General features: G+C 35.5%; 1 protein-coding gene across 1 annotated transcript; it reads right to left on the bottom strand.

The window, feature by feature from the left end:
* Positions 1–3,550: 3,550 nt before the first annotated feature.
* LOC104909821 (protein FAM184A-like) lies at positions 3,551–12,164 on the bottom strand. The gene is made up of 4 exons (XM_010707452.3): positions 11,329–12,164; positions 10,534–10,638; positions 6,962–7,161; positions 3,551–5,273 (listed from the first exon to the last, which is right to left on the bottom strand). Exons 1-4 carry the CDS (start codon positions 11,434–11,436, stop codon positions 5,192–5,194), a joined length of 495 nt encoding a protein of 164 aa, XP_010705754.1. The 5' UTR covers positions 11,437–12,164; the 3' UTR covers positions 3,551–5,191.
* Positions 12,165–12,182: the final 18 nt, after the last annotated feature.

Genomic DNA, 12,182 nt, shown 5'->3' with positions numbered 1-12,182 from the left:
GGCTCGGGGCCGTGTGCCAGCGCCGGCGTGAAGAGTGCAGGTGTAACTTCTTTGTAAGGAAGTTAGAAATCGGCGATAGGACAAGGGGGAACGGCCACGAACTGAAGCCTAGGAAGTTCTGCACAAATGTGCATAAGAACTTCACAGTAAGGGTGATAGAGCACTGGAACAGGCTGCCCAGAGTGGCTGTGGAGTCTCCTCCTCTGGAGATCTTCACGTCCTGCCTGGATGCCTACCTGTGCAACCTGGTCCAGCCCCTACAATTCTGTGATTCTGTGAAATTCTCTGTTGAGTTCCTGACTCTTAGGATCTCCCACTGTTAACTTGTGTTAGTGGTAAAGTCCCATTGCTTTACCAAATGGCCTTTTGCTAACCAGTTGAATGAACGTTCCTGCAAAAGCACTGCTGAAATCTGCACTAATACATAAATCCATCATTGAAAATACGGAACTATTTCTGACAAAGCATCTAGGTGTAGTATCAGCCTGACCCTGTCTCCACAGTGCACTTTCAGTGTCAATTTTATTCATCCTAAGGTGCTGTCTTGCAAGGTACACCAAACCAGGCTGCTTCTTTCTAATGATGACACAGATAATGTTGGATATTAGGAAAAGAATATTCTTAGAAAGAGTGATGAGACTTTGGAACAGGCTGCCCAGGGAAGCAGTGGTGTCATTGCCCTAGAGGTATTCAAGAAAAGGGTGGGTGTGGAACTGAAGGTTATGTTTAGGAGGCTTTTTGGGGATGGGTCAACAGCTGGACTAGATGTTTTAGAGGTCTTTTCCAACCTTAATGATCCTTTGATTCTATGTTTCTGCACACCATTTGGGTCAGTACAGTTATCTGGTTTCTTGTATGGAAGAGATAGCCAGCAGCTGGAGCAGTTAATTACAGCTACAGAGCAAGTGCAGGTTGCAACTAGGTAGTGGTTCCTAAAAAAAAAAACAAAAAATGAACAAACAAAACCCTCAACAACAACAGAAAACCCAACCAAACAGAACAACATAAAAAGAAGACAAAAAAAACAACAAACAACTAAAGCTGCCTGAAATATTTATCATTGTCAAATGATAACTAGTAATAACTATGTGCTTCTTCACATATTAATGAAGAAATACTTAGTCAATAAAAAATCCTCCTACAAAAAGTACTCCTTGATTATTTGGAAATCCAAAGGTGGCTTGTGAATCTAAAACTGCTTTTTAGTTTTACAGAATACAGCTTGTGCCATGGAGCTAGCAATGTCTCAAGAGTACAAGAACTGTAGCCAATGCAGTGGTCAGTGGTACACATCCAATATGCAACTGGGATGCTGCCAGCGGGGCTGCGTGGGTGCTGAGATGAGCTCACGGATCTCACAGGTTAGGTGAGGATTCAGACTAAGCAGGATGAATGAGATTTGCTGTTCATCTGACAATAACACTTGAGCTTACATGCTACCTTAGTTTCTTTTCCATTGTCAGGCGCAACTGTGTCTGTCTCTCCTGTTTACAGGCTGCAGTATGGTTATATGTTTCTCTATGCAGCCAGGCACCACAGCTGATGGTTTCCAACTGTGTTCACAGTTCAAGGACTATTGTTCCAGTTAAAGTACTAGCTGCCCTCTGAACTCTTCAGCTGGACTGTAGGGTTGAACTTGGTAGGCTTGATCATCGAATACACCTTGTTATAATAAGGGCAGATTTTGGTATTTGTGGAATTATACTTTTATACCATTAAGCTTAGCTTTTCTTGTTTCCTAGCAACATTGGTATCAATACTTCTGGCATCATCTGCTTCTCATAGTGTTCAGCCTGCTGTTTACAGATACCACGGCTAACTGAAAATAACTGAGTTATATTTTACAAAATACTCTTTAGATGTCCAGGCCTTATGGTACAGTTTAAACAGTAGATAAAGCCTGAGTTGTCTAATTGCATTAACTCAACAAAGGAGTGCAGCAAAGGAGCCCAATGGCAATCCAGGCAACAAGTTCAGTTAATAGTCAGGCTGAGCAGTCAGGCTGGAGAAGTTCTGGTTCAGCCAGGCTGCCAGATTTTGTTACATGATCCCAGTGCTACCTATATTGCTATTTCCAATTACTTTAGCTAAGTCACCTTCCTTATAAGCAAGAAAGAATTAGTGAAATTTATCTGTGACTAGCATTGGAGTCATGCAACCATACTCATATATATCTTAAAATAAGAGGTTGTTCTGAAATCCTGAACAAGCCTGATTTCTAATGTTGTGAGTGTATTCTGTATACCATTTATTGCCCAGTATAGTAAATGCAGTGAAGTAACAAAAAAAAAAAAAAACTGTAGTAGGAAGGAGTCAATCAGATAAAGCAATACTAATTGTAGCTTGGTTTTTCAACTGTGTGGTTGTATTTTTTTGTGTTTTTTTTTGTTTGTTTGTTGTTTTTTGTTGTTGTTGTTGTTGTTGTTGTTCCCTTCAAGTATACCTTCCCTTCAAGTATACCTTGATTTAGCAGAGGGTTGTTGGAACAGGGTAGTATGGTCAGGTTGTGGTTGGACCTGATAATCTTTAAGGTCTTTTCGAACCTGAGCAATTCTATGATTCTATGACTCCAGGTACAATTTCTACTGCAGAACAAAGCCATGCAGTTCTTGTGACGCAGTTCTTCATTGTGATATGAGAGTATGTATGTAAAATGGAGCATCTTCCTGCTAACCTGGAAGATTCACTGCGTTTCACAATCATCACAGAAGTAAATTAAGCAATCCAGACTGAAGAGCCAAAGTTCTGCCTGAAGGCAAATTATTATGACATTCTGATTAAATGTAGTATTCTTCTGCATTTTGCCTTGGTGTCGAGTATAGTTTGTTACTTCCTTCTTCCATAGGAAAACACAGTAAGGATTAAACTACATTATTTTGTATTTGCTCTTTGACTTCTCATTGTTAATTTCTTTCTGGATAAAACTGTTCAAGGTCAGAGGGGTACTAAATCCTGATAATCAGATTTATGTCTCAGATAGCAAAGAGAACTCTTGAGAGTCAAGACATTTCCCCCACCGCTTTAAATAATACCACACAATTTCACTCTAATTCTGCCCCTCTTTAACTCAGAGGTGTCTGCTGAACTAATAGGAGGGCAAGAAAACACCCAGGAGTTAAGACTGTGGACTGCAGAACTGGACCCCAAATACTGCAACAATGGTATTGTGACAAGTCAAGTTCCTGTATTAATCCAAAGTGTTAACTTCTTTTAGGAAAGCGTATTACAGAGTTCTCAATGCCATTTGATAGAAACTCATTTTTTTTCCTAGTTTCTTCAGGTTGTTTTTTAAGAGACTGATTTGATAGTGAAACAGCTGCTGACTTTGGCAGACGTGGTATCTTCTCAATTTTCTCCTCCTTATAAAAACAAATGCCTGCTAGCAAAAAGAAACCTTGGGCGGACCTTTTACTGAAGTCTAAAAACACGAGCAGTTAAAATGAATGCGTATATTGTCATCTTACAAATACTGTTCACTGTTACATACACAAAAATGCAATGAAGTGGAGGATGGGAGAAAAAGGCAGAGCCCTTTGTATACTTTGCAAAGCGTGCAAGAAAAAATACACAACACTCACTTCAGAACGTTATAACAAAATGAGCTAGTGTATTTTATTTCGGTAACAGCCAAGAAATCTGACATTTTGCCCAATATGGCTTTCTTCTAAAATTAAAAAGTTGCATATTACCTCCATTTGAGTGCACCAGCTACAGAAAATCTCCTGTATATATCTTCAGTTCACAGCAGCATCACCAGAGTACGGCTTTCAGTGGATTTTTCAAGCAGAATTGTAAGATAGAAGTTTTAAAATGTTCATTTAGAATATTTTATATTGTTTATATGAAAACATACAAATTTTTCATTTATACATATACTACATATAAAACTCATTGCAATTAGCAAGTATATTCATTTGGGTATTTACCTTTGTGCATACAGGGGAAAAAAAAGTATGTAGTTAGGGCTTCAGGTGAAATATTAAAGATAGAGACTTTAGTATATGCTAACTAAAACCTTATTTAAACAACTCAAACAATTGTTCCTGCTTTTAAAAGAGAAGAGATTTAGCTTAAAAATACATTCATAAAACAAAGAGACAATTTTCTCCCTGAGACTACCAGTGTGAGTTACTTTGTGGTAATCATTGAATGAAAAAATATAAAAGAGACAACAGGCTTTTTCTATATGCCGCAGCAAATTTCTGGAGCAACACCAGAATCAAAAAAGGTGTAAATTGGAGAATCATGCTTGCTAGCTAGAAAAAAAACATGTTCATATATTAGACATTAAAACTCTTAATACAGACAATTGAAGGTAATTAATTTTTAAAGATTTGTATCTCTAGTATGTATAAATGGCAAAAAGTTTTTTGAATTTGATTATTTACCATTTCAGACATGAATTTTATCTAAAGCAAGACTTTATGCCCCAAACGTAGACTTTTGATTTATGCAGAGATACGTAGTATGGTATTCTACAGGTTTCACGCATGTCTTTCTTAATACTCGTAACATAAATGCACAATTTGTGTGAACAGTTGCTGTTTAAATTCAATTACAAGATGTTAGATAATAACTAGAAGGTAAAGTCTCATGGGCATCGGTTAAGGTGTCCAAAATCTGTCCCAATGAAAAAAATCCAGCTTCTTTTTTATGGCCTTCTCACTCTGAGCATCTCCGCTGATTTCCATAGAATTTATATTCTTCCTTTTAAATGTTAGAAAGGGGACAGTTTTTAAAATGCTACAAAGTAACAGAATAGAACTGGGATGGATTAGACATACCGTGCCCAAATTGGAGAGAATTTTTCCTTTCACAAATTACATTGTATTTATAACAACCATGCGATTTTTTTGGGAGGAAGCCTTACCTAAAAGAAAACACATTCATAGGAAAAAGGGGGAAAGCATTATGTTTGTTCTACCAAAATTTATTATGTAGTAATTACAAAGTTTAAAGATCCTTCCGTCTTAAGTAAAAATAATAATTACACACATTATATAATACCATGTCAAGTGATTTCAACAAATATCACATGAAATACAGTGCATTTTCAAATCAGAAAGACAAATATTTTCTCATTCACAGTGTTTGACAAATTACAGGAAAGCTTGTTCACATGAGGGTTTACTTAAGGTCATGCTCTTATAAACAGTCCACATCACGCTGTGCCACAAAAACAAATCATCTCTCAGAATGTGAAGTACCGGGCAAGCCACTCCTGGCGTTGTGGATCTGGTGAAGCCACTGGTGAAGCATCAGTCTGAGGAGGGCTAAATTCACAAAAAGAAAAAGATATTAACCCACGACTAAATGGATTACCCTACTTAGGAGGAAAAGATTCTCACAGAGAATATCAAGTACAGAACAATCTTGTTTTTCCTTGGATTCGTTCTCAGCGTGCCTCTGGATACGATTTAATGTCTCCCTATAGAACCTGTGATCATCCACTCCATTGGAGAGCATCAGCAGCACAGACAAGTCAATTCAGAAGCCACATTACAGGGTGGGCAAATAAGATTTTGGGAAATGTAATTTAAAATCTCATGAACAGCTGTGTACTATCAGAAGAATAAAAAGGGCTTTCTTGGAAAAGTGTGTCTGTAGAAGGTCCTCTTTTAGCATCCTTTTCCTGTGGTAAAGTTAATTTTCAGAAATATGATGCAAGCATCATATTTGTAGACATGTGCTCACAGAGACTGGTTGGTAACACACTATTTTCATACTTTACACTGATCACAAATATCACTTGCATTGTTGTTCATGCATATATTTTAAATAGTCTAATAGGAAAAAATAAATTGCTGCACTGCAAACAATATTTGATTCCCCTTTGAACCATTTAAAATCTCACGGAATGAGCAAGAAAACATAGTTTCATAATACAATCACGTTTCTTTATCAATAAAAATCCATAATAAAATAATCCCTACGGTATTACTGGGTAATACAAAACACAAACCAATTTGGAATGGAAACTCTAGCATCACAGTCCATGAGTTCATGCACATGCATGATATAGGTATCAGAACACAATCATGCACATCACATGCACAGGAAAAATAAGAAAGACGGTATTTTTGAAAAATAACTGTTTAGTTGACATAGACTTTTCTTTACTCATCTATTTTGCATTCTACTTTTGCTTCCTTGAATAGTACGTGGTTGCTGGGTATGTGGCCTTCCACATTAAAACAGAAAAAAAGGGTAAACAGCCAAGTGTGGATCTGGTAATTATACTCTGCTTTAAGTTGCCAAATTGGAGGTAAGAGGTCAGTACCAACTAAATACAGCACACAGCACTTTTTCAGTGCCTTTAATATGTAGCCATATAAAGCTAAAAGATTAAAATCCCACCTCTAAGAAATCATTTTAAGTGGTATCATTTTAAGTGGTTCATTGTATCAGTTCATTAGAGAATGACTTGAGACTTCAATGCTGACTTAGTTACCGGAAGCTCAGCATTAAGCATTCAAGCATATACCCTTCCTGTTTCTGCAGTAAAGTTTGCCTGTGATTTGTTATAGGTGAGGAAAGGGGAAACATACAACATTCATGTAGCACAGAAAATCATTTTCTAACATAAAAACCATTATCACACAATACTGAATAAAAGAAAGTCTGTGCTAGTAACAATTTCTAAATGACATTCAGCAAGTAACACAAACATTTAAAACAATTGTTCATATATGTAAACAATTGGAAGCACATGAATTCTGCAAAGGTATCTAGAGAGGTTTTCAAACTTCAAGACTTATGAAAAAGTGAGAATATACTTCAATAAGGTCTACAATAAAAAGGAATACTATAAAGAGGTTACAAATATAATGTAAAAATTGAAAATTCTGTAATATTACTTGTACCTCTGAAAGGTTCATGAAGCAAGTGGGATTCAGCTCAATACAAAAGCAAAATTTTCCTGAGTTAAGAAAGAAAAAAAGGTTGGTGAGGCAATGCTCACCTCAAAAACGTCTTGGGCTCTTTGGGTGGTATTGGCTGTGGCAGTGGTTTGCTGCTGTTGAACTCAATATCGTGGATGGGTGAGTTAGGAATGGGGTCCAGGCGGTTAGGATGTCCATTGCCCACTCCGCTAGATTCCAGAGCACTTAGATTGGGGACACTCACAAACCTGTTTGTTGACTTATCGTTCTTCTTCTTTTGCTGCATTAAAAATAACAAATATAAGGAAGGCTTCTTGTACCAGGACAGTTGAGGAAATCTGCAAATTTAGGATTTTTTTTCTGGCTTTTGTTGGGGAGAGGGAGAAGTTGGATAGGAAGGAGAGCAGCTGGGACAGAGTGGCCTTTTCTTTTTTTTTTTTCTCTAATTGTAGTTCTACTGTTTGTTTTGACCAGAACTGAACAAAACGTATTTTTTTTTCCCCCAAATTTCTAATTAAGATCTACTATAATAATCAATGAGCACATTATTTTTAAAGATCTTCCAACATAACATTTTGCTCTATTTTAAGACATCAAAGATACTAAGCTTTCCTGAAATTTACCGGTTAGCCTGTTAAGCTTTTCACCTTTATTTAAGTCTTGTTTTGGTATTAGTGGAATAGCTTTACTGTCGTATATAATCACAGCAAATTTCAATGATGAAAAAAGCAAATCTCTCCAACAAGTTTCACCTCATTACTGATGTACATTTTGGTCAGTAAAACATGGAACTTAGAGAAGCAGCTACATTTCTTTTAAAGTAATTATGCCCCCAAAGTTAGCAAGCATTGTAACAATACTGTTGAAGAAGATAATACCGCATGAGAGTTCTGTCTCTTGCTCAAAGAAAAGGCTAGGCTTCTAGTCTATTCCAGCTAACGCTTCAGATGGCGCAACTGAATATTTTTTCTTTCTCAATACTCTTTAAACTACAGATAATATTCAAGGGACTCGAAATACTGACAAGATTTTATTTTGATATAGCTGCTCAACTTTCAATAACACATCATACAAAGGAATCAGTATTTATCTGCTTTTATAGATATTTTAATGTATAAATATGCTTCAAATAATTCTCTATGTCTTCAAAAATAATCGACAGAATACCATGTGTGTTTCCCGAATTCTATTGAATATTCCATATCAGTGATAAGGATTATTAAAAAAAAAAACACCGTATTTAAAAAAAAAAAAAAAAAAAGATTCATTTCTTCTTGTGAATTATCTATTAACTGAGAATATAATCAATACCGTCAGCAGAGGAGCTACTCTATTCATTAGTGTCAGGAGTTCAAATGGAGACAGAGTCCTACTGCTTGTTTGTTTGTATTCTTCTGTTTAGTTCTCTCCTAGCTTTGATTTCAGTACCTGCCCTCTCCAAAGCTGAGAGGTGAAAGTGCTACTAGTATAGTGCAGTGGTGCATATCTTTGTAACATAAAATTAAATATATATATTGAACAGAAAGCTATACTAGAAAAATAACCTTTTTTAATCACCACAGTAGAAAACCACTAGCTGGAAAAGCTTAAACTAATTCTTCAGGCTGGAGAAGCAAGAAATAACAGCATCATCGGAAAACTGTTTGGTAAAACTAAGAGTAGCCAAATGTATGGAAAACAGCTGCAAGGTATTATACAATGCAATTAAAACTGTGTGTAAACCACACTGTAGTTAAATCTGTGTGTTTCATAAGTGGCTTATCTCTGCAAAATGTATTTATCTCTATCAGTGCTTTGAGAAACACTACAGATTGTATCTTATTCTCTATAAAGCACTCTACACTTCAAAGCAGTCAAATCTGGAGAAAAACTGCGTGTATTGTTTCCATGAAGTTCATGCAAAGTATTACAAAACATCAGATTCAACAACATAATACTAAACAGATCCATTGCATAAATTTGAGAAACTCCAATACATACTGCAATGGTTGTAATTTTGCATAAAACTGCAAAGCCTGCATAAATTAGTAACTTCTGGGTTTTTTATTATTACAAAGAGAGTAAAGTTTTCAGTTTCTCTAATTCATTCTCTGATAAACATAGTATGTGCTTTGATAAAGTAACATGTTCCACAGATCATGAAATGAAAAACTAAAATGTTCTAGCATACAAGACTTTTTTAGAGTCTTAATTTTAAGTGATAGAAGCATATGATAAAAATACATGAATTATCACTATGGAAATCTGATGTTGAAGTACTTTTCCCAAGCACGTCAGATTTCACACAAAACACAAGCTTACATGCTCAGTGATTAAATTTCACATCTTTATAAAGGAGTGGTTCAGACAAACTTCCAAAAATTTCAAATAACTTTTCACACAACAACACAGAATTCAAGTTAGTTTTGACCTATTAGAGACAATACGAAGACTACTAAATTCTTTTATGCAAGTATGCATAAAAGTTAGGTATCAGCAGATAAACTTGCCAGAAGTGCTGGACTCCTGAAAAGTGTTGAAGAGCACTGACAATTTATGGCAGAGTTTGTGCAGATGAAAATACGATGATCTGAAGTGAAACCATAAAGCTTAGCTAAATAACACAGCCTGATCTCTTAAATGACAGAGAGAGAGACCATCCTATTTGTTCTGGTTAACCCACTTACTTGATAACTAAAAACTGGATCTTAGATAAAATTATTCCAGTGTTAAAGAACCCTGAACTGCGTAAGGCTGTATTGCTTTATTTGGTATATCTTGATTTTTTTGAACTCATCCCATACATGCCTGCATTTGTGGCAATCTGAGTGTCTACATATAATTTTCGTAACTGATACAACCGGGAACAATACTGGCTAGAGAAACCAAGACAGAAATTCTGCTCACCCTAGACTGGGCATTTACTCCGAGCAGAAGACCACTGCACACCAAGTTTCCTTAATTATTACTCAATTATCCCTTAACTGTAACAGGAATTTAGGCACATAGTGCGCATGTAGATTCTGATATGCAAATATATTAAAGGAGGCATCAATACTGAATTCGATCTTGACCAGACTTTTTATGATATCCACTTCCTAAATGCATAAAGGTTGAAAGCTGATTTCTGTCTTCTGCTGTCCTTACAGTCCATACCTAGTTTATCTCTCCAATTCTCTGTCTTTTTCCACTGAGTCTCATTCCATACTCTTTTTCTTCCTATTTTTGCCCCTATTTCTTTTCTTTCATGTCCTCTCTCCCTTTGTTTTTCTACAACAAATGACTTTCAATCCTGCGCCATCTGAAAAAAAATTGCCTTTTCCAGAATAGCCAAGAAAAACGATGAAAATTAAAACTAATTTGGGATGTCACTGTTCTCTTCTATTACATGCTACATTTCTGTTCTCTGTAGCCTTTCCGTCCCTTTTCTATTTTGATTTTACAGTTTTGTGAGTAGGAAATGTTTTATGTCATACATACATACATACACAAAAGAAAGAAATACCTGCACAAAAATCAGGAAAGACAAATGGAGAATGATGTTCCTTGTTTTGAATTTGTCTTTAAATAAAGACTGATATATGCACACATACACACACATTTCTTCTTTTTAGTATATGCTAACTTTAGATTTCTTATTTTTTACTTTAGCAATGAAGTCCATGGAACATACCTTCACCAATGGATTAATAACACCAACATTAGGGCTTGCATTAAACACTTTGTTGTAGTTAGTCTCCCTGTTAACTAGCTCCAGCTGATAGAACTTTTTGTCCTCCTAAAAAGAAGAACAAATAGAAACTTCTTTTTATGCATTCTCAATCACTTAGTGGCCAAATCTGCCTATAAAGTGATTTAAATAAATTTATGCTTATGTTTTTAAAGAAACTCATACTTCTAAATACTACATTTCATATTTAATATTAAATGTATTATTATATGTAAATATTAAATAATTTCTATTTATGCAGTTCTGTTGTATATGTTCTAATTGTGCAGTGGTGAAGATTCAGTATAGATAATTTGAACTTCCCAAATTCCTTCTTGCTTCTGAGTTAGAATCTAATCTGAGCCAGGCTGCCAAGGTGTGACTTTGGGAAACTCAGTGCATCAAGAACTTAAATCTCTTATTAGATATCTCTTAGAACCCTCTCAGACAACTCATAGAAGAGACTGTTTCTTGTATAGATTACATGGCTGGCTTCTTAGTCCAGGACTGCAGATAGGATATGCCTGACCAAGGTCATACTGCAGTATTTTTTTGTAATAATGTATTATGCTTGATTGTGCAAAATTCTGTTTTTAATAGGTTTACTGTTATGAGACGGTGGAACCACAGGGACAGTGTGTTAAAGAATACAAATACAAGCTATCAGGATTGATTCTTTAGATGCATTTTGAACACTCTGAATTAGATTAACATTTGTACTTATTAAGATATTGAAGCAAGAGAACATAAAAGTCTTACGATCAATTTCTTTATGAGTTGGTCCCGTTCTGCAATTAGGTCTTTCAGTTCTGAGATAAGCTGCAAGTCTTCTGGTCTTGATTCTCTGTTTTTATATTTTTCTTCCATTTCTTCTAAACTTTATAGGAAAGAAAAATATCCCCTTTAGCCTGATCAAGTGCTAAATGATGAGTGAATCATATCTTTCATTTATGCAAAAGAGTTCAAGTAATAAAAATAGAAGGTGACTTTTTTTTCCTTGAAGTAAATTAATTTCTGTGTTATCACTTAAGTTTTGGCTAGTTGAAAATAACATAACCCAAAATCTTTGCTATAATAACTAAAGTTTGGGGCAAAATTCCATAAACTTCACAACCTTTTCATGCATGCAGTACTAGTTGTTAGAAAAAAGGCCTCTTCGAAGCCAGACTGAAAAGAAGGCACTCACAAATAAAATGAAAAATGTGTACAGTACAATTACAGAACACCTAACTGAGACTGGTTATTATGCATGATACAGGAACTACATTGCATTATATTTAATATTAATGTAAATTTTAAAAGCTGACAAGTGATTTGGTGAGGAAAAAACCAAACAGTATGATTTTCTTTTAATAGATGACTACTCTCAATAAAGTTGCATGCTTGTGATACTGGAGAAATAGATAAATCTGGCACCATCTTCTTCAGTTCATGTAGAACATACTGGGACAAAGATATCCAAGAGCAGTGAAGACTAACAGGTAACTAATTCCTCTCCACAAAATCAACTTAGTACCATTAGAGCTGAAATAAAGGAATGAGCTGTAAGAGAAAAGCAATAAAACCTGGATATTAGGATATCTGAATTAAAAGAAATGCCACGGTTCTTTATT

This window comes from Meleagris gallopavo, chromosome 2 (assembly GCF_000146605.3).
Source record: "Meleagris gallopavo isolate NT-WF06-2002-E0010 breed Aviagen turkey brand Nicholas breeding stock chromosome 2, Turkey_5.1, whole genome shotgun sequence".
Classification (NCBI taxonomy): Eukaryota; Metazoa; Chordata; class Aves; order Galliformes; family Phasianidae; genus Meleagris; species Meleagris gallopavo.
This window is presented reverse-complemented; position numbering and strand designations above follow the sequence as displayed.